The sequence below is a fragment of the Heptranchias perlo genome, chromosome 13 (genome assembly GCF_035084215.1).
Source record: "Heptranchias perlo isolate sHepPer1 chromosome 13, sHepPer1.hap1, whole genome shotgun sequence".
NCBI lineage: Eukaryota > Metazoa > Chordata > Chondrichthyes > Hexanchiformes > Hexanchidae > Heptranchias > Heptranchias perlo.
In genome coordinates this window covers 28,012,207-28,039,429 of record NC_090337.1, presented here as the reverse complement: position 1 = coordinate 28,039,429, position 27,223 = coordinate 28,012,207, and the positions used below count along the sequence as shown (strand labels likewise).

The 27,223-nt window shown below is 43.6% G+C and overlaps 1 protein-coding gene across 4 annotated transcripts in view; it reads left to right on the top strand.

The window, feature by feature from the left end:
- LOC137331439 (endothelin-converting enzyme 2-like) overlaps positions 1–27,223 on the top strand; it is a 183,184-nt gene that overhangs the window by 121,504 nt on the left and 34,457 nt on the right. For all 4 annotated transcript variants that reach the window (XM_067995226.1, XM_067995229.1, XM_067995228.1 and 1 more), the window contains exons 5-7: positions 17,215–17,339; positions 24,932–25,078; positions 25,928–25,993. In XM_067995226.1, the coding sequence (XP_067851327.1) occupies positions 17,215–17,339; positions 24,932–25,078; positions 25,928–25,993 (338 nt within the window). The remainder of the gene's footprint in view (positions 1–17,214; positions 17,340–24,931; positions 25,079–25,927; positions 25,994–27,223) is intronic.

The following is a 27,223-nucleotide window of genomic DNA, read 5'->3' as shown; positions in this document are numbered from 1 at the left end:
ACTGCGCATGCGCAGTAAGGTCTGTCAGCTGTAGGAGCTCTATTTAAAGGGGCAATCCTCCACTGACTGATGCTGCAAGAAATAGGAAAAAGTACAGCATGGAGCAGCCCAGGGGGAAGGCTGCTCCCAGGTTTAATGATGCCTCACTCCAGGTATCATTGGTTGTGGTGAGGAGGAGGGGGAGGACAGAGATCTTCCCCCCGGCGGGCAGGAGGAAGCGGCCTGCCTCTGCTACCAAGAAGGCCTGGCTCGAGGTGGCAGAGGAGGTCACCTGCACCACCAACATATCGCCCACCTGCCTACAGTGCAGGAGGCGCTGCAGTGACCTAAGTAGGTCAGCCAAAGTGAGTACACTTACACATTCCCCTACACTCCGTCTGCCACATCACTGCCCCCACTCCTTCTGCACTGCCAACACTACTCTGTCACATCACCCCTCACACCCACTCAAACCTCATCCTCGTCTTACCTGCACTTACTCACCTCTCCAGTACTCATCCCGCCACTACCACTCAACCCAAACCTCCTACAATCTCATGGCTCTATCTCGTACTCACCCTCTCATGCATCTCTTTCACAGTCAGCCTCACTCAACCTGCCACTACCTGTGCTGCAGCCACAGGGCATGCATCACATATGTGCAGTAGGCAGCGTAAGGCAAACGTGTCGTGAGCATGAAGGGGATGCACAAGGGTGTTTGAGGGTTTGTCATGGTTTTTACTTATATTGAATTTCTGACCAACTCACATCACATATTATATTGTCACCACTACTGCCACGTCTTTGCGAATCTTGTCTGGTTTGTGCAATAATGCCTTTTCCTGAGGATCACAATGAAGACCCACACCTGATGCCACCCATTGTGTCACTGCAAAGTGGGTGTAGGTGTATTTGCAGGGCTCTTTTGTGCAGACGACTGAGAGACGTCGGCGATGTCCCCGGTGGCACCCTGGAAGGATGCAGAGGAGAAGTTGTTGAGGGCAGTGGTGACTTTGACAGCGACAGGTAAGAAGATGGTGCTCGGGCCAGCCGGGAGCAGCTCGGCATGAAGGAGGCTGCTGATGTCCACGACTATATGTCGAGTGACTCTGAGCCTCCGTGTGCACTGCTGCTCAGAGAGGTCCAGGTAGCTGAGCCTCGGTCTGTGAACCCTGTGGCGAGAGTAGTGCCCTCTGCGACGCATCTCTCTCTGCGGTTGCCCTCCCTCCTGCTGTGCAGGTGGATGTGTCACAGCACTGTGTTGTGGAGCTCCACGTGGCAGATGTAGATGGCGTGGACGGCGAGGCTGGTGATGCTGTTCGCCCTCCGAGGAGGTCATGACTGCAGCTACGGCGGCCCCCATCCGGAAGATGTACATCTGAGGGGGTCCGCAAGGTAGGTACATGTCTGGACACCGGGGTAAGTGTGCAAGTTGGTGAATTTGATTGTTAGGAGGAGGGTGGTGGAGGCCAAACTTTGTCCAAAGTGACAGAGTGGCCTCCTGCAATGAGTGAGGGTCTCTTCCACCCCCCCCCACCTGTCAAATGGACCTTTGCAGCTGCCACAGGCTGATGGCTGCAACACGTCCATTTGAACTGGGAGTGTTTCCCCCAGTACGGGAAACAGTCCCAGTTGTTTGCAAAATCCCACCCCATGTAAAATATCTCCTTAATCAGGTCTGTAAACGACCTGAAATACCTAAATAAATAGCTTAAGTGGCATCCCACCGGCTTTAATTGCCTGCGGGAGTCCCACATGCGGGGGCTGCCCGCGCACGTCAGCGCGTCTGTGGAAAACCCGGAAGTGGGCGGGTTGGAGCCGGGCTCCCGAACCGCCCCGGGAATCCCCGATTTTCAGAGCCCCCCCCACCAGGAATGCACCCGATAGCGGGTACTAATATCGAGCCCTATGTTTCAATTCCAGTCAACACCCAGACTGAAAGGGGATGAGAGATTGAAAATAGGTAGGATTTGCCAATCCAAAGATTTGTTCCTATCCAAAAACATTTCTTGAAAAGGGTAATTAACCATTTTATGGATTTGCTCATTGGATTTCTGTGCTGTAGTATTTACCAAATTATTTTCTGTTTCATATTTCTACTGAATTGATAGGATAAACAAGAAAAGACTATTTCCTCTGTTTGGGTAATCTTTGACAATGGATCACCTATTTAAATCTGTCACTAGGACAATGAAGAGTGATGTTAGAAGAAATTTCTTTACGTATGCGGGTTGTTGAAGCTTGGAACAGGAAGTATCTTGCCACAGGGAGTGGTTGATGCAGAGACTATTGCATCTTTTAAGGGAAGCAAAGATACAGGGCTATGGAGAGAGAGCATTGAATTGGGACTAGTTTGGGATTGCTCTAGCAAAGAGCCAGGATAGACTAGGCTTAATGTCTTCCTCCTCCTGTGCTGTCAACTTCTGTGGTACTTTGGTAAGTAAATGATTAATCATTTAAGCTTGTAAAAACTCTGGTCAATGTGTAATATTCACCTGGTTGAAAAGTATTCAGCATATTGCAAGCCTACATTTGATCTAGTGAACTGATTATTACAGATGGAGTAATTGCTAACACTTGGTCTGTACACTCTCCAAGGCTATGTAATTGAAAAGTTACAGTATCCAAATGATCGTAGGGAACAAGATCTGCTTACAGGGTAATAAAACACAAAATTGCAATAGTCTATGACGTTTTCATCTCTTATTTGTACTATTTAAAACCAACAAGACCCAACCACTCTTTGTTTAAATTGATAAACAAGTAGATACATATTCCTGAGTCATATTTGCAAAATGGGATTACAATCTGCAGTTGACTTCTTACTCAGCAGATGTGGCTACTGAGAATCTGTGCTTTACTTTTCAAGCTTAAAGTAAAGTTATGAAATCATCCATGTGATGAGAAGCAACTCTGAGGATCAGGCTGAGGAGATGCTTGAACACTTGAAAAGATAAATCATCTACGAGCACCTCGCTTCTTAAGTGGTTTGTTGCTTGCTGCTTAATAAAAGCTCTTCCATCCCTACATTCCAATGACCTAGCTCGGGGAACCAGATAGAATCACTACTTGCAAGAGGGTGCGGAGGGTTGGGAATCTAAGGTATGTTACAGCTTGGGCATTGAATTGATCCAAGGACGTCTGCCCAGTGGAACCAAAGTGGACCTTAAGCTTTTCTGACTCCAACAATTCTTGACATCAGATTGAACCTCATGGGCCTTGAATCGCTTGGCTGAAACAGAAAGGTGCAGTGATGTTCGGAGTCAACCAGAAGGCTTCTCATTTCCATGGTTGTCTCACCTCCACGTTCCAGTAGTGACTCTGTTTGGATGTCTCTCCTGACACCGGACATACCACCAGAAAGGGAACGAATTCAGCTGTCGAAAAATGTACAGGATCTGTTCTCTGTTATATTACCAAGTTGGGTGAGACAGAAAACTTAGTATTGGCGATGACGGGACATTAAGGGTGATTTTCTGATTGTGTCCTCTTGGTGAGGAGCATCACCAACTGGGAACGCATATTGGGAAATTACTCTCATGATTTTCCATGATTTTCTGATATGTACTCCCTGAAGGTGAGCCTCTACACCTGGAGTATATATTCAGAAAATCAACTCTGTAGACTCTTCCTGCTCAACATCTATGGCCTGCAGAATATGACTGTGGAACCCCTGAGCAAATACAGGTACACCCTCATGTACACAGTTTTTGTTTAGACATGGTATACATGATGTTTAACAGATGGTATTGTGCAAAAATGGATCCCATGGCTACTTTATAAAATTCAGATGTATAAATCAGGATATCTTTAACAAAGTAAGAATTTATGTAAAATCTTATCATATCTCTCAATCATTCAAAGCAGCTCCCATGAAATGAATTATTTTGAAATTCAGTTACTGTTGTGTGGACAAATGTAGCAGCCACTTTGCATACTGCAAGATTTCACAACCAACATTAAGATGAATGACTAATGAGGTTTTGTGGTTCTGGCTGAGGGAGGAATGTAGACCAGAAGGCAGAGAGGACTCTTTGCTCTTCTTTGAATAGTTTCATGGGGTTTTAATGTCCACGTGCACCACAGGAACAGGCAGAAGAAGCCTCTGTTTAATGTTTTATCCCAAATCCCATGGTACTGCATTGTCAGCCGTCTGACTCAGAGGTGAGAGAATTAAGCTCACACTAATTTAAGAAACAATTCTCAGAGGTATCACAATCTTGAGAGGAAAACATCTTTACATATTCCTCCATTTCCTCCTTGTGATGATCTTTCATAAGGTTTTGATAAAGGAGACTAGTGATTTTGATAAATATTTAGAGTTCATTTTCTCTCTGCATTAAATCTACCACATATACTGAATGTGTAGTAATGTGCTTTACTGTTAATGTGACAAGTACTAACTTTTGCTCACATCGCTAAAATCGTTCCTGTGAGTGAACAAGTATAATGCATGTTAATGCACTGAACGGTGTTAATGGTATTTTTGCTTCTTTAGGGCTTGTTAAAGAGTAAATGAAAAGTTTTTTCCTAAATTCTTGAGCCTTGATTTTTAACGGAAAGGACATTACTGGCACTAAGAGCTAGCATTACAGCAGCAGATGGAACAGGAAGGTGGGTGACCTGAAACAAACCATATCAGTATGTGAGACAGTGGTGAAACAAATAAATGCATGAAGTGACAAGGAGAGTGCAGAGCCTCAGGGAATTTGAATGTACTCCACATGCTGCAAGCACCCCAATATGGGTGTAGAGGCCAAGTGTTACCAATGATGTCAGGGCCTTTATTTATGTTGCTGTGATATAGCACACCTGCACTTGAGAAAGCAAAACTAAAGGCAGCAGCCAAAATTATGTTTAAAAAGTAAAATTTACATTGTGATGCATTATGTACTCATGATCAATATGTTATTAATTGTAACACCAAAATTCACTACATCTGCCGAGATCCAATTTGCTAGTAGCATGAGATAATTGAAATTGAATTTGTTTTTTCCAGACTAGATAGTTATTCAAATTCAGGCCCCGAAAAACTTCAAATGCATTTGAGGATTGTGATGTGTCAAAGCGCCTCTTTCTGAACTGAGCACAGAACTTGGCTACTGCTATTTTGATTTAAGAACAGTTTAAAAGTGCTTCATCACTTTTCTATTATATACAGTGCAAAATATTAACAGCATATTATGAATATGCACCTAAGTTTATGATGACCTCAATATAGCAGGCACTACTTAATTATATTGGAAATAAAAGTAGAAATGCTGAAAATACACAGCTGGTCTGCTAGCATCTGAAAAATGAAAAGATAAATTAGCATCTTGAGTGAAGACTCTTCATCAGAACCAGCAAAGGGATATACCTAAAACATTAAACCTTTGTTTTCTCTTTTCAGGTCCTAAGGACCCTGCTGTGTACATCAAGCATTTTTCCTTTAATTTTAGATCTCCAACAATTGCAGATTTTCCATTCAAATATTTCATTGCATTTTCTATGTGTCAGAGGGTAGATTTTTTCACTCCTATATATCTCATGTTGAGGCACATTATATAATTTCATTCTGGCCAGCATTTGCAAGTTTGAGCCTATTAAGTGCACATTTGGCAGTTTAAAAAGTGGCCTAGCAGCATTATTTCAGGTAAGTTCTGATCCACCTTTCAGTTATGTATTGGTAGGAGCCCTGAATAAAATTGTGCAGACCTGCCAGTATTAAGACAAATTATCCCTTACATGTTCCTATTACTGTCTTTGAGTGACTTGGAAATACTTCACCAGATTCCTTCAATACAGACCATATTTATTGCAGTACTATTTTTCAAGCAATTAAGAAAGCCCTAATAAATGTCTGACTTTAATGAACAATGATGCATTCTATTGTTGTGTAAAATTCAAGCTGCTATGTAAATACAATGGAACGTTACAACCTTTGGTCAGAGAGACTGGAGAGAGAAAAAGATTGAAGCTTGGGCAGTCCTGGGTGAAACAGAACCAAAAGTGAATTCTAGAATGTATGACAGACTCTTGGAAAGAGTCTTATTACATTCTCACTGCTGATGGGGCAGAGCATAGTTTTAAAGTTTAGGCCAGTTATTGCTGTCATTGTACATAAGCTTGTGCTGTTCTGTATGTGCTCTCCTTGTTTAATTTCTGCAAATAATTCTGGTCAGTTTATTGGGAACCTGAGTCAAGCATGAATGTGATGTGCTGATGTTATGATCTTCCAGAGCAGCTTGGAGAGAAATAAAGTGCAATGGATACTGGTGATCTAGGAATGTGTGAGTTCTTAAGGGTACAAGGTTTCTGCACGAGCAGAAAAGTGCAAGGCTGCAGCTTCTACTTTGTAGGGAGCAAAAGATCGTGTTACAAGAAGTGGGGCACGATGTTGAAAGAGGGAATAGCTTATAAAAATATATCCTAAAATTACTTTGCTGTGAGAGTTGGCTGAACCGTCTCCAGTGTGATTAATGAAGGGAAAGAGTTTGAAATTTCATTACAGCAAGGACCGAAGTAAAGAGAAGAGTGGGGTTTTCTGCTCAAGAGAAAGAGTACAGTGGACATGCCCGCAGTTCTTGCAGAGCATGACCGAGAAGCAATGCACCAGGAGGTTTAGAAACTGCTCGGGGGCTGTTGCTGTGCCATCTAAATCAAGAAGATTTATATGGAGAGTCAACCACCCATATTTTACTACCAGTGGCAGAGAAGGTCACCATTGCTCTCAACTTTTATGCAGCAGTAAACTTCCAGGCACTATTATGGGACATCTCAGGAGCCAGCCCCTTTTCCACATACTACACTAAGAAGGTTAAATGAACTCTGTTTGACCCTGCCACATGCGCTTTAGGAGCAAACAGCAGGACAAGTAGCAACAATTCTTTAAATTTTTGGCTTCCCCTATATTCAGAGCAACATTGACTGTATATATGTTATCATTTGCACACCCACTGTCAACCCTTCGATTGACAAAATAGATAGGGCTATTATTCCATCATCATGCAAATGTTATGTAACCCTGCCAGAAAAATATAAACATCATTGCATGTTTTGCAAGGAGCAAGTGATGCTTCCATTCTGAAGGACACAGAGGAACATGGCAGCTCTTTATCTTTTTAATCCAAGCATGGAAGGTAATCACACTAGAGGTCAACACAGGAACATGTACCGGTAGAGGCTGTGAATGATTTCTAGAAGAAAATATCAGCCATGAAGAAAATTGCTACGGTGAGAAACAAGGATGAGTAATTGTAGCATTCCCACATATGGAGGCAGATCTATATGTAGGTAGACACTGATGCAATCAAAATAAGTCACACGTGTCAATTGCATTTGCTTGAGTGCCTTGAGTCAGTAATGTGCTAGAAATGTAATACAAAGGGAAGTAATGAAGAAGGTTGAGAACGAGCACAGTAGGTCCAAAAGAGGAGAACCGAGACTGATACACTTGAGAATGTATTCAGCCAGATCTCAAGCATTACTACAAGATATTTTAGAATGCTAGTCAGAACAACATTTTCAGGTTGGCAAGTTGTAACTAGTGGGATGCCGCAAGGATCAGTGCTTGGGCCTCGGCTGTTTACAATATATATCTATGACTTAGATGAGGGGACCGAGTGTAATGTCTCCAAGTTTGCTGACAACACAAAGCTAGGTGGGAAAGTAAGCTGTGAGGAGGACGCAAAGGGATATAGACAGGCTAAGTGAGTGGGCGAGAAGGTGGCTGATGGAGTATAATGTGGGGAAATGTAAAATTATCCACTTTGGTAGGAAGAATAAAAAAGCAGAATATTTTTTAAAAGATGAGAGACTCAGAAATGTTGGTAGTCAGAGGGATTTAGATGTCCTTGTACACGAAAAACAGAAAGTTAATATGCAGGTACAGCAAGCAATTAGGAAGGCAAATGGCATGTTAGCCTTTATTGTAAGGGGGTTGGAGTATAAGAGTAGGGAGGTCTTGCTGCAATTATGTAGGGCTCAGGTGAAAGCTCATCTGGAGTACTGTGTACAATTTTGGTCTCCTTACCAAAGGAAGGATATACCTGCCTTAAAGGGGGTGTAACGAAGTTTCACTAGATTGATTCCTGGGATGAGAGGGTTGTCCTATGATTACGTAAAATGGGCCCATATTCTCTGGAGTTTAGAAGAATGAGAGGTGATCTCATTGAAATGTATAAAATTCTTAGAGGGCTTGACAGGGTAGATGTTGAGATGCTGTTTCCTGTGGCTGGAGAGTCTGGAACTAGGGATTATAGTCTCAAGATGAAAGGTCAGCCACCTAGGACTGAGGTGAGGAAAAATTTCTTCACTCGGAGGATTGTGAATCTTTGGAATTTTCTACCTCAGAGGGCTGTGGATACTCAGTCATTGAGTATATTCAAGATTCAGATCGATAGATTTTTAGACACAACAGGAATCGAGGGATATGGGGATAGGGCGGGAAAGTGGAGTTGAGGTAGAAAATCAGCCATGATCTTATTGAATGGCAGAGCAGGCTCGGGGGGGCCATATGGCCTACTCCTGCTCCTATTTCTTACGTTCTTATTAACAACAGCTTGCATTTATAAAGCACCTTTTAACGTAGGAAGATGTCTAAGGCGCTTCAAAGACGTGCAATCAGTTAAAATTTGACAGAGTCAAAGTAGGCGCTGTTCGGAGGGCTGACTAAAAACTTGGCCAAAGAGGTAGGTTTTAAGGAAGGCCTTAAGGGAGGAGAGCGGGGCAGAGAGATTTAGGGAGGGAATTCCAGAGTTGAGCCTAGATGGCGGAAAACATGGCCGCCGAAGGTAGTCAGGGATATGTATGATGGCAGAGTTGGAGGAGCACATAGCTTTCGGAAGGTTGTAGGACTGAATGAGATTACAGAGATAGGAAGGGGCGAGGCCACGAAGGGAATTGAAGACGAGGATGAGAATTTTAAATTTGAGACACTGGAGAACCGGGACCCAATGTAGGTCAGCAAGCACAGGACTGATGGGTGAGCGGGTCTTGGTGCGGGTTAGGATACGGATAGCAGAATTTTGTATAAGCTAAAGTTTATTATGGAGGGTGGAGTATGGGAAGCTGACTAGGAGAGTATTGGAATAGTCGAGTCTGGAGGTAACAAAAATACATGGATGAGGCAGGGCGGAGATGGGCGATATAATGGAGGTGGATGTAGGTGGTCTTTGTGATGGGGCGGTAATGGAGTTAGAAGCTCACCTAGTGGTCAAATAGGACACTGGTTCAGCCTGAGACAGTGGCCGGAGAGGGTGATGGAATCGGTGGCGAGGGTATGGAGTTTGTGGCTGGAGACAAAGATAATAGCGTTGGCTGTTGCATTGTTTAATTGGGGAAAATTGCGGCTCATCCAGGACTGGATGTCGGACAATCAGTCTGACAACACCGACGCAGTGGTGGGTCAAGAGAGGTGGTGGTGAGGTCGAGCTGCGTGTCATTATTATACACGTGGAACCTAAGGCCGTGTCTTAGGATGATATCGCTGAGGGGCAGAATGTAGATGGGGAATAGAAGGGGGCAAGGATAGATCCCTGGGGGACTCCAAAGGCAACGGTATGGGGGTGGAAAGGGAAGCCATTGCAGGAGATGCTCTCTATGATTTGATAGATAAGAGTGGATACAAGCAAGGGTGGTCATACTCAGCCGCACAACAGAGAGGCGTAGGAGGAGGATGGTGTAGTTGAGACTGTCATAGGTCGCAGAGAGATCAAGAAGTATGAGGAGGGATAGTGCACCATGATCACAGAGGATGTCATTTGTGACTTTGATTAGGGCCATTTCAGGGGTGGAATCTGATTGGAGGGGTTCAAACATGGAGTTGCGGGAAAGATGGGCACGGATTTGGGAGGCGACAACACGTTTGGAGAGGAAAGGGAGGTTGGAGATGGGGTGGCAATCTGCAAGGACAGAGGGGTGAAGGATTTTTTTTTGAGGACGGGGTGATGATGGCAGATTTGAAATGGCGAGGGACAGTATCTGAGGAGAGGGAACCATTTACAATGCCAGCTAACTTCAGGGCCAGGAAGAGAAGTTAGGTGATCAGCATTTTAGTGGGAATAGGATCAAAAGAGCAGGAGGTGGAACTCATGGACAAGCTGAGCAGGGGGGAGATAGAAAGGAAACTAGAGAAAGATATGGGTTTAGAGCTGGTTGGGGGGGGAGCTTTGGAGGAAGTTTGTCTTGGTGGGAAAGGAGAGGAGGCGGGAAAGGAGAGGAGGCGGCAGAGGCAGCTGAATAGACGGTCTCAGTCTTGTTGATAAAGATGTTCATGAGTTCCTCGCACTTAGACAACAGTAGAGTTTTATGGCCTAAGATACTTACCACAAGATATTTATTCATTTGGAGCATATTTATCCTTTTATCAAAATAGTCTACCTAAAACACGAAGGATACTTGCTCAAAGGTTGGAGGGTCTCAGCAGTATAGACCTCTTACCCCCTTTGAAGATGCTATCATGGAGTTCACATGCCATACATGGCTTGGGTAACAATTAAGCTGTAGAAGAGGTATACATTCCAAGTTTGCAATATTATAATTGCATAGTTTCTCTGTTCTAATGTTTTTCAACAGGTATAAGGCAGAGACTGTTTTGCAGTCTGAAATATTAATTGTACTGTCTACACAGCAACAACACACACTTATCTTGTGCCATCTTCTTGCTACGGGTAAAACATAACCCAAGAAGCAGCTAGCAACAAGTCTCATCATAGCACTCGATATAATCACCAATTGACGCATCCACCAGTACTCCAGAGGGTATCACAGATTATGGGGAGGATTTCAAGATGAGTCAACTCACTTGGGTGTGGAACTGCCAGAAGTAGAAGCTGAAGAAGGACTGGCTGCTGCTGGATAGAGACATTGTTTCATTCTGGGCGATGAGTTGTTTTGTGATTCCAACCTCTCAATCCAGCTTTAAATGGAACATACTCCATGAGCGTAAGCCAGTGCTTCAGCAACTTGCTTTCTTGCAGGCCATACTGCACACTGGATTCTGTACATTTACAGATTCTGTTATGAAGCAAAGACATTCTACTTTGCAGACTGCCATTAGGTAATTGGTGGCATCAGCAAGAGAGCCCTGAGGCATTCAGGTAGCGACCACAATAAGAGCATCTCTCAGAAATACTTCGACTGATGATGTTGAGACATTGATGTTGATGCTTCATGATGCGATAACGGTCAGCTCCTACATACTTGATGATCGTAAATGAGATTCCAAGGCCCGGATATTAGAATGGAGGCGGGATGGCGGGGTGGGGGGGCTAATGGGTGCGCGGGTAACTCGAACAATAAAAAAAATGTCCGTTTCCCACGCGATCGCAATTGAATTGGTGCTACTTAACGTGGCTTCCGGGTTCGCCGTCAGAAAGCTGCACAGCGGGTGGACTGCGCGCCCACATCACAGGCTGTCAGCTGGAGGAGCACTATTTAAAGGGCTCCAAAGGCTTTTGCTGGGGCAAAGACCCAGAAACCACAATAGAGCAGCACAGGGGCAAGGCTGCTCCAAAGTTCAATGATGCCTCACTCCAGGTGCTACTGGACAGGGTGAGGAGGAGGGAATTGTTTTACCCCACAGACGGGTGGAAGTGCCCTGCCTCTGCCACCAAGAAAGCCTGGCTCGAGGTGGCAGAGGAGGTCACCAGCTGCAGCAACATCTCCCACACCGGGACCCAGTGCAGGAAGCGGTTCAATGACCTAACTAGGTCAGCAAAAGTAAGTATACTTATTGATTCTCCTACATTCCGTGTTGCACATTGCGGCCCCCCCCCCCCACAAAACTCATTCTGCACTGCCAACACTACTCTACCACATCACTCCTCACACCCACTTAAGGCTCATTCTCAACTTACCTGCACTTCCTCAGCACTTCATCACCTCCCCATTAGTCACCCTACCACTACCACTCACCCCAATCCTCATTCAATGTGATCGCTCTGTCTCATACTCATCCTCTGATGCATCTCTTTCACGGTCAGCCTCACCCAAAGCAATGCATTCATCGGCTGACCACTTCACCATCACTCACTCACACACCTGTTCTTTCTCCCCTTCTAGAAGAGAGCGCAAAATAATGCGAGTGGACGAGGACTGGAGGGGGGGGGGGTCACAACAAGTAGTGTTCCTCACAGAGGCGGAGCAGGAGGCGCTGGAGCTCAGTCGCATCCTCGTGTGCCTGTCTGTTGGGGACGGCGAGACTGGCTCCCCACAAATGTGACACAACTTTAACATTCATCACACACAATATGAATTGATGTTAACAACGCTTGTCATCTTCAACACCTCAGTATGCTCATTGCAACATGACACATCTGTGATGCGGTTTAATATTGCCTTCTGTTCTTTGACAGGGCCTTCAGCGACCGCAGTGATGGCAGAGGGCGATTCCTCAGAGGACCTGCCGGCCTCTGAGGGTGCACCGTCACGTCTTGGTGAGCCATCCACCGGTTCAGATACTCACCTCGGTGGGCCCTAGTATTCAGTTAGTTGGATTGGCACCTGGTGAGTTAGCACACACAAGTGAGCATGAGCAGACACTTGTGGCAGGAGCGGCTGTGGAGAGTCCGCGTCGGTGGGAGCACTCCTCTCCAGGCTCTGCTCAGCTGGACACAGATGCTGAACCCCGGGGGCCGTCCTTTAAAAGGAAAATGATTGAAGGACTGCAGCACATTTGCGAGGTACTGGAACAAGTGCCACGCGCATTCTCCACAATAGCGCAAAGGATGGAGGAGTCCAACTCCTGCATAAGTGGAATGGTGGCACAGGTACGGGAGGGAATCTCTGCGATACTGTCACAGGGGTGTGAGCAACTCTGAGATAGTGTCACAGATAAGTACGGGAATGTCTGCGATGGCGAGAACGGCAGCCTCCATTGATCTTCAAGCACAGCTCACAAATGAGTCCATTCAGGCCCTAACAACGGTCGTTCGGACTCGGGATGAACAACATTCTGCCGCCTTAGACAGGCAGACAGATACACCAGCACTGGCGTTACAAGACATCACATATGTCCTCCAAACTGTTGCCCAACAGAGTGATAGGGGTGAGGTGGCCCTGGCCCAGGGGAGGGATTATGGCAAAAGGGGACGTGGAAGTGGGGACGCCACTCAAAGCGCTCCCACATCTCACCCATTGCCCCCCTCTCAACCAATACCCGCAATGCTGCCTCCCCTCCAGGTGGCCGAGTCTGCCCCTGCACAGGTGCAGGTGGAGCAGTCTTTAGAGGGGCCCTCACAGGCTCCAAAACCCAGAGGGCGTAGGCCCAAAGCATCTAAGCAGTCAGGGCATGAACATGAGCAACCTGCCACTCTCTGTTGCAGCCACAGGGGATGCACCATGTAGAAGTAGTCGGAAGTGAAAGGCAAAGGTTTTTTGAGCTCGAAGGGTATGCACAAGGGTGTTTGACGGTTGGTCATGTTTTTCATTTTTATTTGCTTTTTGTTAAAGTCACATTAAATGTTATGATTATCACCACTACTGCCACATCTTGCCCATTCTTGACTGGCTTTTGTGATAGGGCCCTTTCATGAGGTTCACCATGAATGGCGACACTTGATGCCACCCATTGGGTCACTTTACTGTGGGTGTATGTGTAGTTGCAGGACTATTTTGTGCAGGGAGGGGTGGGTGGCCTGGTGTGGGTGCTGCTCTTTCCAGGTGGCCTGAGGACAGGTCTCTTCACACTTTCCGCTGTTAGGAGAACCGTTCACATATCAGTGACTCCCTGGCCTCACGAGCAGCCAGGTGAGGCGCTGCTCTGCGCATGGGTTCTTTCTCCTCCTCCTCAATGTGGATGGGGCCTCCTCAAGTGGCACTCTTCTCTGTTGTGCCCTGTTGTGCAGGGCACAACACACTACTGTAATGCGTCCCACTCTGGTGCATATTGAAACGCTCCCCCAGAACGATCAAGGCACCTAAATTGCATCTTGAGCAGCCCTATAGCATGCTCAATTGTAGACCTGGTGGCGATGTGGCTGTCGTTATATCGACGCTGTTGTTCGGTGATGTGGTTCCTCAGAGGTGTCATGAGCCACGTTTGCAGGGGGTATCCCTTGCCCCCGAGGAGCCAGCCCTTAAGGGTGTTCGGTGCATGGAAGAGGGGCGGGTTTTTGAATTCCCTCAGAATGAACGAATCATGGCAGCTGCCAGGGAATCTGGTGCACACATGAAGGAATCTTTTGTGGTGGTCACAAATGAGCTAAGTGTTGATGGAGTGATACCCCTTTCTGTTGATGAACAGCCCTGGTTCGTGTGGAGGTGCTCGTATTGCTAATTGGGTGCAATTGATTACAACCTGCACCCGTGGGAAGCCAGCCACAGAGTGGAATCCCACTGCCCTCTCCTTCTGGCTGAGGTCGTCAATGGGGAAGTTGATGTACTGTGGTGCTCTGCGAAACAAGCCGTCGGTGACCTGCCTTAGGCACTTGTGTGCAGACGACTGAGAGACCCCGGCGATGTCCCCGGTGGCACCCTGGAATGATCCGGTGGTGGTGAAGTTGAGGGCAGTGGTGACTTTGACAGCGACAGGTAATGAGATGCTGCTCGGCCCAGCTGGGAGCAGCTCGGCATGAAGGAGGCTGCAGATGTCTGCCGCTACCTGGCGACTCACTCTGAACCTCAGCATGCACTGCTCCTCAGAGAGGTCCAGGAAGCTGAGCCTCAGTCTGTAGGCCCTGTGGTGAGGGTAGTGCCTTCTGCGACATCGGTCTCTGTTGTTCTTGTGCAGGCGCCTGTGGCGCAGCACTGTCTTGTAGAGCTGCAAGTGGCGGAAGTGCACGCTGTGCCTGGCGAGGCTGGTGATGTTGCTTGTCCTCGGATGTAGTGGTGAATGCAGCCATGGTGTCCCCCCATCCTGACGGTGTGAGTTTGAGGGGGTCTGAAAAATTGTTGAATATGTGTGAACAGAGGAATTGTGAGTGGAAAATAAGTGTTAAAACACAAAGATCTCGCAGCCAAAAGTTTATGTGAAAGAACTGAGTGCCCTGCAGCAAGAATTTGCCTTTTCTCCCCATCTGTCAAACGAGCATTTGAATGTCCAACTGGCTGCTGGCTGAAACACCTCTGGTAGAACATGGAGTGTTTCCCACAGCACGGGAAACATGCTGAGGAGGTTTAAAAATCGGACCCCCGCCTCAATGTTGACAAAATTAAGTACTTCAGGTATCTAATTAAGTCTCTTAACTATCATCCCGCTAGCTTTAATTGCTGGTGTGACTTCCGCATTCGGGAGGTGCGCGAGCACTCAGACGCGTCAGTGGGGAACCTGGAAATCTGCGGGTTGGAGCTGGGTTCCGAACCCACCTGGGATTTCTGCGATTCTCGGAGCCCCCCCGCCCCCACCGCCCCCGCTACTTCACTCGAAAATCGAGCCTCGAGACTTTGTTGCAGTGCAACATTCTGTGCTTGAACACAGAAGTGGCTGCTATGAGGACAAAGCCTCTAGAGCTCTGGAACAGATGGATGGCTTTCAAGTCACTGACCGTCCCATGCCTATCGCTGACAGCAGAAGTACCCAAAAGGATGCTGGCCCCTACAGTTGGAATAAGGCAGGATGGTCTGGATATGCTAAATGTCAAGCAGGGTTCACAACAGACCTCTCGGGAAGTCTCAATACCTACTCCTTCAGTAGTACAAGTAGGAGTAGTAGAGTAGAAATATCATGGCATACAAAACAAAAAACATGCTAAACCTACACGGTTATTTTCAATAAAATTGTGACATATCACATTCAACTTTACAGTCATTGCTTTCCTTGAATAATTTCCACATAAACTAAACTACTGATGAATAGTTGACTTAGAAAAGAAGAAAGGCTATTTCATTAAATATAAAGGGAGGTTTCAAGGAAAGAACAGTTCAGTTAGAGCCTGCTAAACCCATGCTGCTTCTTGCAGTGGCAGCAGAGCTTCTGCTAGCTCCTCAGCATCCACCTGCTCCTCTTTGTTCTCCTGTGATACAGCATGTTGTACCTCTTATTCCAAAAGCAGCTTTATGCGTCTTTCCATGGCTAAGTTTTTAGCATGCAGCACGGCACTTGTTCTGCTAACTCAGGAATCATTTTGTAGAACAATGCTGCTGCCGTCAAGACTGTTGTTTCTGTCTTTCAAAGGTACTTTGTTCTGTGTTCTTTGCGAGGGGCTGTGAGGTTGGCATTGCAGCATATTGAGCAGATCTCAAAGGAGCCAGCTGTTCAGTTTCTCTTCACCATGATTGCATTAAGATATGATATGTCACAAGTAGCACTCGGAACCAAACATTCACATGAATATTTGATGATGGTTGAAGACCATTTAGAAAATCATGGGATGGTATCCTTTTCTGTTGATGAATGCCATGGATGTTGCGCAAGTACTTGAAGGATCAAATGGGTATAGTCAACGGCATCATTCTTGCCAAGTCTCCTGCCATTGCTTGCAAGGGTACTGAGGAAAAACAGTTAAGTGCCTTGGTCACCTTTAACATTACTCGTAGGGGGGTGCTGATGTTGCCCCTCTTTAGCATGCCTATTTCTTTTTTTTAATTCGTTCATGGGATGTGGGCGTCGCTGGCGAGGCCGGCATTTATTGCCCATCCCTAATTGCCCTTGAGAAGATGGTGATGGCACAATTTACCTGTGGTTTCTTTGGAGAGGTGTAACCTCCTTGCACATTGCTCTTATTGAGATCAATGTAGCTCCGATATCTGCAGTACTTGTGGACCCTGGTGCTTTTGCTACTATGATATCAGGCATCCTGGCCCACCTCTTATTAGTTGCCCTTCTCGACGTCCTCCAACAACATGTCCAGCAAAGTGAGCCTTACTGATTTCATATATATGTGGTGTGGATTGAAGCAGTTGAGTTGTTCTTCACACTATTTCTTGTACTGCTCAATGCTGGACCTCTGTTGCTTTATTGCCAGTTTATAGTGGGTGCATTTCATTGGTGCTTAATAAGTCAAAAACAAAGTTGACTCTGTGTTTGTACGTTCATGTGCGTTAAATAGGTTTGGTGCTGGAAGCAATTTTGGGAGTGTGACCAAAATAGCTGTAATGCATCTTTAATGCTAATGCATCAGATTATTGCATGTTAGTACATACTTGGCATTTGTATTTTTTGCATTTTTTTAAAAGTTATAAATTCTGCAGTTTTTGAAAAATATTAAACACATTTTCCGGAAACTGTAGTCCTTCTGACAGTAGCATGTGTTCATACATACCTGCTAAGCGCCCATTCCTTAGATTTATGACAGTTCCTTTTATCTTTTACAGAAAACTCTACCTTTAACTCTAGCAGTGAGGCAGAGCGGAAAGCCCAGCACTATTATCTGTCCTGCCTGAATGAACAAAGAATTGAAGAGTTGGGAGCACAACCTTTGATTGACCTCATTAATAGGGTAAGCCTTATTCAGGAATATTAGAAAGGTCATAAACATTAAGGCTTTGTTTAGTTTCTGTTAAAGCTTTATATGTAACACAGTTTTTCCTTCCAATTTAAATTCTTAAAGAAAAGTTTTGATTCCAGGGATGAGGAACTTTAGTTACGTGGATAGATTGGAGAAGCTGGGGTTGTTCTCCTTGGAACAGGGACGGTTGCGAGGAGATTTGATCGAGGTATTCAAAATCATGAAGGGTCTAGACAGAGTAGATAGAGAGAAAACATTCCCATTGGCGGAAGAGTCAAGAACCAGAGGACATAGATTTAAGGTGATTGGCAAAAGATCCAAAGGTGAAATGAGGAAAAACTTTTTTACATAGTGAATGGTTAGGATCTGGAATGCGCTGCCCGAGAGGGTGGTGGAGGCAGATTCAATCATGGCCTTCAGAAGGGAACTGGATAAGTACTTGAAAGGAAAAAATTTGCAGGGCTACGGGGATAGGGTGGGGGAATGGGACCAGCTGGATTGCTCTTGCATAGAGCCGGTGCGGACTCGATGGGCCGAATGGCCTCCTTCCATGCTGTAACCTTTCTATGATTCTAAGTATTGATTCATTTTGTTATTGTATGAAGATGGTGTGATCATCTATAATCATCTGACTGTTTGTTTTAAATCCTGAAGTGAGATCCGTCTAAAGATTGATCTCCTACGAACAGTGATGGACAGGAAGAGACCCTCTGGTCCACCCAGCCTGTCCCACACAATTGTGATACCTTGTGGGGTGGAGAGTGTATATATTGTGATTTCTTGTGTATCACAATATATACACTAACCCCCCCCCCCCTCCTCCACCCCCACCCAAACCATGGGGGAGGCTTAAAAACCCAGGCCAATTTAGGGGGAAAAGATCTGGGAAATTCCTCTCCGACCCCTTTAGCAATCGAAACTAGTCCAGGAGATCTCTGACCCTGATAATTCTATGCATTACCTATCTTTTGTAAGAGGTGATCACCGCCCCAGCCAGAAACAGGTCCAGCTCTCGCTTGAAGGAATTCAGCGAATGGGCATCTGCTGCATGAGCCGGCAGCCTGTTCCAGAGGCCCACTATTCTCTGGGAAAAGAACCACCATCACCTGACATCTAACCTAGATCTGGCCTTCTACAACTTCAAATTGTGTCCTCTGGTCCTCCCTAACCTATTTAATTGGATACCATTATCATGGTAATGCGTTTCAGGATTTTTGACTACTTTTCCACAGAGAGGATTTGTTACTTTTAAATTAAAGTAAGATCATAAAAGTTTAAAAGCCGCTGTACAACTACATGCTGGAGGCACTGACAAAGAGGGGATTGAGTATGTTAATAAGTGACCATTTAAACTGTTACCCAGAGAAATTGGGTACAATAAGGGAGTTGTTTTCTTCTCTTAGATGCACCTAATAAACATTCATGGCGTAGGGGATTGAAATGCCCCTTCCCATTGAACTTCATGTGAAATTAATTTTAGTAGGTTAGGGAGGACCGGGGCCACGCTTACAAGTTATGTAAGGGCAGAACTAGATTGGATGTTAGGCGGCTCATCTTTTCCAAGAGAATAGTAGACCTGTGGAACAGGTTGCCAGCTTGTGCGGTGAATGCTGATTTACTGTACTCCTCCAAGGGAGAGCTGGACCTGTTTCTGTCTGCCAATGTGTTGAAGCCGCGGCGGAATTTACGGAACGACTCTCAGCAGTCTATTTTACTGCAAACAAAGTCTATTTACTCAGCAAACAGAGTCTATTTAAACAGCGCACTACAGCAAATGGTATACAGAGTCTATTTTAAAAGAGTCCTTACGAACTAGCAAACAGAACTCATGACCAAAACTACAGTAACGCCTCTCAATAAAAGCAGGGTGATTTTTCCAGCAAAATGCAATGAGTGGAGGATAGTTATGTGGGTAAAATTAATCCCAGTCACTTATAGCAGTGCGGTCTCCAGCATGATTGACGGGGAAATTACCCAATCATCTCCATTCTGGCCAGGAATAGTGGTGTCATTGTATGCAGTTGCGAAGATCATCTTGTACAAGAGGTAGGTATCCTGTATTGTAAATGAGGGCCAATGTGATCTCTTGGACTAGTTTTGATTGCCTAAGGGGGGTCGGAGAGGAATTTTCCAGGTTTTTTTCCCCCTAATTAGCCTGGGTTTTTATCTGTGTTTTTGCCTCTCCTAGGAGATTACATGGCTCTAGGTGGGTGGAGATTGTAAGGCAGCACAACTGTGGGACAGGCTGGATGGACCAGCAGGTCTTTTCCTGACTGTCATTTCTGTATGTTCATATGTAACCAGGCCCAATGTATGCAGCGGTCTGACAGGATATACAGTTCAGATAACAAGAGGGTCCCATTCTTAGAACAGGTCATGTTATTGCATAACTAGATACTAAGCAGTTACAGACAAACTCCTGAATGTAAGAAATGTGGTGTCCATTTACGGGAGTGATTAGCGCTGCTGAACTTGAGAGAATATGTAAGGCAGACTCAAAATTTGTAACACATGGGTTTGAGATTTTATTTTTAATTGTGTTCGATATGTCAACTGAGCTGTCAGATTAGAGTTTCCAATAACTTTTCAGATTAGAGTTTCCCCTTCACATAGTGTAGGAAGCTTTCTGATGCCCCTTGTATATATTGTATCCACACGTATGTACCGCTTCATGCACATTACAAAACTTCTAGTAAAGCTGTTTTCATATCACTTCTGTGGATGATGTAACACATGAATAAAAACATGCTGCTCCATTGTCGTTATTGGTAAATAGAAAGAAATGCAAATATCAAGATTATCAGAAACCACTAACATGTTAGGGGACATTTTTTTCTTCTGTGCTAATTTGTTATGTGTTGCTGGGCCTCAATTAGTTTGAATTAAATATTTGCCACAGATGCTTAAAAAAACTGCAATACAGCATGAGTAGTTGTTTTAATGTATTATAGATTGATACTAATATTTCCATCTTGAACCAGGATTATTTTCTCACTCAATCTTCCTAATAATCACTGGCAATTCAGTCAATCTATTAGGCTCAGGCGCAAGCCTTTCTCCTACCGATATATTCAAAATCTTGAGTAGGGTGAGCACATTTCCTGCTTGCAATCCTTATTCCTGTAGTCAGGATTTTTGGTCATGCTTTTATGTCAGTATTTACAACAAAATTACTGTTCTAACATTTATAATGCAATTTTGCTGTCAAGTGTTCACTGTCACGGTTTGATTGCAGGCCTCCCATCACTGCTGCTTTTGTAGTACCTCCTATTTCCTGCCTCCCATCTCTTCAGCCTGTACTACACAGAAACTGCTACACTGCCTTTCTTGGAAATCAATATTTTGTCCACTGTTAGCCTTTTCTAATGCTGCCTTCTCTTTATAAATTCCAATTCACATCCTCTATTTTAAAACCTTTTTCCTGCTGTTTCCAGCTCTTTAAATACCCGTGTGTAAAGCTACAGGAGTTTAACAATAATATTAAAGAAACTTTCATGTATACATGTGCTTCCTAGCTCAATTGCTAAATTTAAATCTGAGATAGATAGCTTTTTGGCAATCAAAAGTTTTAAGGGATATCGGCCAAAGGCGGGTATATGGAGTTGGATCACAGATCAGCCATGATCTTATCAAATGGCGGGGCAGGCACAAGGGGCTGAATGGCCTACTCCTGTTCCTATGTTCCTGTTAATCATGCTTCAGATGTTATGCACCTCCAATGTAAATTTCTGTGTCACACTTGAAAAAAGTATAAAGCAACAAAAATAATCATTTGGAGCGCACAGACAAACTGACAGCAATAGAAAATACTGGACCCCCAATATCTACTGCCTCTTAATTGACTAGTGTATTAAGAAGAAAGAACGAACAAACTTAGATTTATATGGCGCCTTTCACGACCTCAAGACATCCCAAAGTGCTTTACAGCCAATGAAGTACTTTTGAAGTGTAGTCACTGTTGTATTGTAGGAAACGCGACAGCCAATTTGCACACAGCAAGGTCCCACAAACAGCAATGTGATAATGACCAGATAAGTTTTTTTTATTGATGTTGGTTGAGGGATAAATATTGGCCAGGGAATTCCCCTGCTCTTCTTCGAATAGAGCCATGGGATCTTTTACGTCCACCAGAGAGGGCAGATAGGGCTTCGGTTTAACGTCTCCCCTGGTGTTTAATTATCAGTTAAGATTTGTAGCTCTACAGAGACAGACACCTGCATTTTGGCAGCAGAATAATACATTGCATTTTACATGGTACATTGTTCTTGTCCTTATAAAATAGTGTGCCCTGAGATTAGGAGCATTGCCACAGAAGATTCACTAGTATTTATATAAATGTTTTGAGAACATCCATTACATTCCAGATGTTACACTTGAAAGTGTCTAAAGTATAAAAGAAAGACAAAAGAGATATAATTTTTTTTCTGACATAAAGCCAGAAATTTACAATCGCGTGGCAATTTACAAACTGGGAAAGGGAAATTGTGCCAAAGGATTGGTGGGTGGTACATTTGATACCCTTCTTTAAGAAGGGATAAGCTAGGAAATGATAGACCATTTAGTCTCATTTGATTTGATAGTAAATTACTAAGCCTGCATTTTCCAACCAAAAAATTGGACAGAGTTCCATCACACCAGATCTCCTCCCACTTTGTGTTGCATGCAATTTCCTGTGGGTGAGGAATGCTAGCAGTTGAAGCAATCATCTCAAACAGGCTGGAGCTTAATTTAAGTATTTATTTTCGTGGGCTCTGTGAGAAAAATGAAGCATTTTTGCCTGTATTAGTTTATCAATTGTGCTTTTTTATTGCTGGTCACAGAACGCACAGGGCTAGGCTTGGTTTCTGTGGCTTGTTTCTGCAAGGCACAGGAATACACACTTTAGACTGGAAGCTGGTAGGCAAATAATATGTTTCTGAGTTTTCTTTATTGTTGGATAACAGAGAGGTTAATATGTTAATTGTTCAAATGGCCAAGGTTTTTACTTCAAAGCTTCAGAACCGCAAGCGAATCCAGACTTGATTTGCAAGCATGTTCTGTGTTTGAATACTGGAAATGACAGCCAATCTGTTCATGTAATTAAAAGTGCTACAGTTTATTAATGTCTTTTGCTCTGCTATGTCATCACAGTTTCTTGAATAGGTAGTTCTCGTTATCTGGTGCAGATCAGAGAAGTAAGATAGCCTAGAGTGGTGGTTTTGATAGATAGCTCTGTCTGAGACCTGTGAGAAGATCCTGAGAAGGATGTAGCCCTTTGAACAGCTCTGTGGCCATGGCCTCTGATTGTGGATGTATCTGAAATTGCCTGAGCCCAGTTAGTCAGTCTACAGTCTATAGCCAGCTAAGAGTCTGGGCTAGTTTTACCTGCATGATAGCGTTTTCCCATGTAAGATGTTTTCAGGGATCTAATTATGTGTACTGAATACATTTACATAGTCTATGTTAAGGAAATTGTACACTTAATTTGCTTAGTAAAGGTGAGGAAAATCACAAGCCAGCAAGTGGTAGATTCTGGTAAGTTCTCTGTTTGATCTCTGGGCCTCACTATCGTTTAACTAGATATTGAGCAGGTAAAAATTCACTGGATTATGGGGGCACAAGGTCCTTTTATGGAAGTGGTTGATGACACTGAACCTGAGTAGACTATTTGGTGTAAAACCCAAAAATGTAACAGGAATGTCTTGCATCGTATTTCCTGACATTCTGACATGCAGCTGTTGGTTCCTGATGATGATCCTTAAGGAAGCTACATAATTAAAGTGAAAAGTGAACATTTGACTGCAGGTCAAACCTGCTGTTGCGAAGCTTAATAACCAGGAAATTTTCAGACGTAAATGGTATAAGGGTTTTTTTCAGTCAGGGAGCATGGGTTTGTGGCCAGTATTAGATATATCACAGTGGAGCAAGAAGAGAAGGAGGAGCGGCTGGCTTGGGAGCACAGAGGGTAAAGGGAAACATGATTCACAGCAGATAGTACCCCAGGAAATTGCTTCCTGCAGTACATTTTTTCTGCTACCATAAGTATAACATAATTTGTATAACCCTATTTTAACTTCTAATCCCTTACTTACAAATGGCGGAGCAGGCACGAAGGGCTGAATGGCCTAGTCTTGTTCCTATGTTGTTATGTTACTTGCTACATTAACTTTTCTCTTAGTCAGTATAGCATTTTTTGCATATATGTTTTACACCGTACACCTTTCCATCACATGCATATATGCTATTTACCTTTGAGCTTATGTTGTACAATACCCTCTTTGCTGGTCCTTCTAATGGTTGACTAGCTTACTGTTGGCCATCCACCCCTATCAAAAATGTCCTTGTAATACTCTGTACTATTGCCCACCAAGCCCAGCAGGGATTACCAAACTGTTCAATATTTATTGTGGTTCAGTGGCTCATTAGTTGCTTGGGGAGTATTGAAGGGTTATTGTTTCAGGTGTTTTGTGATTTGATTTTTTTTACATGTATCAAAATCAGATTCTTACCTTTCAAAAATGAGTTCCCAAGATTTCATTAGTGATTCGTTAATGTTGATTAACAACAGGAATGCCAGCCCATAAAGGTTTGGGGTAAAAATTCAATAGTGCCCAACCCAGCTGTACACATGAAGCGCATATTGAAAAATTGTGCACTTTCAGCTGCAATTTTGTGTCCATAAATGACAGACAATTATGGCCTAGAAGTGCTCAATTTTGTGAAATGCACTCCTGATATGCCAGGAGCAGGCACAGTGGAATTTATATCCTAATGTTGCCTTCAGGCATTCTGTCCTTGGATGTAATTTTCAACTTTTATTTTCCTCCCGTTACTGAAAGACCAATCCAGCACAACCTGTTTTTCTTTTCCTCTCATGTCGAAGAATAGTTTTAACTATTATCAGTAAATATTTTGTTCGATGCTTTTAGAACTTTGATCTTTTTTGGTACTTAATAGAAACAAATAACTTTTGTGCTTGAACTTTTATTTGCTTTATATGAAATATCCCAAAAATGGAGTTTCATTAATTAATGTACGATAGAATTCCTTTCTGAGGCTGGTAAATAGGATTCTGTTAGAGGTGTATCTGCATTCAGTATTCCACAGTGCACTTAAGGGGGGCGATTTTGATGTGTGGTGCTATTCGGCAGGTCCGGGAAGCCCTCTTCCGCCAATAGCAAGACTGAACCAGTTACTTTAACAATTACACAAAATCCACGTTGAACATGTACTCTGCTAAAGAGTTTAGCTGCTACAGCATAGAATAAACTCTAGTTCAGTATGTGAGCTCATTCCTCCTGATAGTTCTTATTTCCGCCAGTGGAAGAAATCTCTGAAAGATTATTAACAAGATCTTAACCGCCCTTAACATGCAATAAAAGATTTTGGGGAGAAAAATTACCAATTTTACTCCCACTTTTTTTTTGAGCAGAAACCATGCAGTAATAGAGAGAAAAAAATATTGGGTTCAGCTTATCTTCTGATTTTCTGCTAATTTTAAAGCCCAAGTTTGCCATCGTTGCTGAAAAAGGGTGGAAAATACCCCCTATATTAGAGAAGTTAGCATTACTAATCAAGTTCATAATATTGTCTCTTTAATGCAGACAGGTGGCTGGAATATCACAGGCCCTTGGGATAAGGACAACTTCAACGAAGTGCTGAAAGTAGTCTCTGGGACATACAGAGCAGTTCCTTTTTTCACTGTCTATATTAGTGCAGACTCCAAAAGTTCCAACAGCAATGTCATCCAGGTATGTAGTTTAGTAGTGTGTGAAACTGTTCAAAATTACTGTATGCAAAATTTGCATTTATTTATAAATATATATGGTGGAACCTGTCATTTAAGACCACCCATTCTGCCGAGAAAAGGTGATCTCTCAAAACAGGCTGCTCATTGGAGAGACGATGCATGAAGCAATGTTGTGCTCATAAATGCAGATTTTAAGAAGTTAATGATTGATTGAATAAAGACAAATTGCTTCTATATTATGTAACCTGGCACAGATTGTCATGCACTGCTGATGGGAAAGGCCATGTGTGAGTCTCAGTTCAGACTGGGATTTTAACTTGAATTTCTTAATTTGAAAAAAAACAATGATTGCTACTTGTATGCCTATCCCAGCAATTTCTAATAATTTGTCTTTGGTAAATCTCAATCATTTCAAAAAATATAACTAATTTATAAATGTTTTTTTCATTTTAACAGGGATGATTGAAGAATTTATTGCCCGTGTTAACTATTCTGGAACACTTTCTATCAATAGTATAATCTCTACAGAATATCTTACTGTTAACTTTTCATACTAATCTGAGTATAATTAGCAAATTGATGGGGATGGTTAGCTGGATTAGTTACATTGGTCAGTGGGTTTGCGCCTATAATTCAACATAGAATGAATTATCTGTCTTAGGTTATGGGGAAATTAAGAGATATCCAAGGGCATCCTGGGAAGGCCAATTGCAATGAGTTGTTGTGTTCCAGATCCTGTTACTGCAGTGAAATGACATAGAATTGCCTTTGGACTGTTTTTTATATCTCCATAAGTTCATTTTTAGCATTAAAGTGGGTAAATTGTTGTGGCTTTTATTTTCTCTTTCAGGTTGATCAGTCAGGTTTGTTCCTTCCATCTCGTGATTACTATCTAAACAAAACAGCAAATGAAAAGGTAATGTGCCATCGTAAATTTAAGGTGCAAAATTATTTCTATTTCCTTTCTTTTGTTTTATCTTGAAGGTTTTGGGGGTGGAGGGTGAAGGAGGAGGTGGACGCATGCGTAGGTCTGTAATAAAACTTTATTTTGATTTAGGATTAAACGTGCAAGTTATACATAGATCGGATCATGCATCTAATTATATTGGTGGCCTTATCTTGTGCCTAACTAATTGACATGCAGTTTCCATTTGCTTACCAACTGACAAGATTCAATAAGATTTCTTTTACAATGTGTAAGCAAGTGATTGGGAAGTTAAAAAAACAGGTTTGAGTCAAATAACAAGGCCATCTAATTTTATAATTATGTATTTGAATATATTGTATACAGATAATTGTAGGAAAATTCAGCTGACCTGTGTGGTGTAAAATTGGATTTGGAAAATTCAGTTGAAGAAATATTCCAGGATGAGCTCCATACTATGAGTATTCATTTGTATAATAAATCTTGCTATGCAATAGTAAAGAAAAAAGGTGAAAACAAATTTAACCACACTGTGCCATTTGGAGCTTTCACCTTCACTGCAATAATTTCGGTAAGTGGGGGGTGGGAGTTGGGGTGGGGGGAGCGCGATGGGAGTTGAAACTATGACGGAACATAAGGCTGATTTTAGTGTCCAGTAAGTCCTATCTGTGCCTGTTTTCAGGTGCAGACATAGTGTACCGGACTTTGAAATCCAATGGAAATCAGTTCTGCATAATTGCCCCTATTTTGAACCCTACTCCTTTTACCTGTCGAGTCTGGAGCACATATTGGCAGAACCCCATGGAATTCTCCCCTTCTATTTCTATCAGCACGGGATACTGTGACACTACTGCTGCAGAGATAGTCTGGTCCGGCCTGCTTTCAGGTTTCTGGTCAGTCATTGGTGGTTGGGGAGGATTGGACTGCTGTGAAAGTGCTGCTTTGGTGAGAGATAACAGCAGCAGCTGCTGGAAGTTCTGCCTTGGCTCTACTGTATGTCTTGATGTCACTGTACCCACTGATCTCTACGTGAGTAGATACTATGGCAGCAATGACATCGTGGAAACCCCCAGCAATGCTGCACTTCATTTTGGGCAAGCTCATCTGCTAACCTGCCCACTGAGGAGGCCAGATTGAAGCCCCAGGCCTGTAAAACAGCTGCCTAAGTTTTATCATGGCCTCTGTCATGATGAGTTGTGCTGCAGATGGCCATGGATCTGC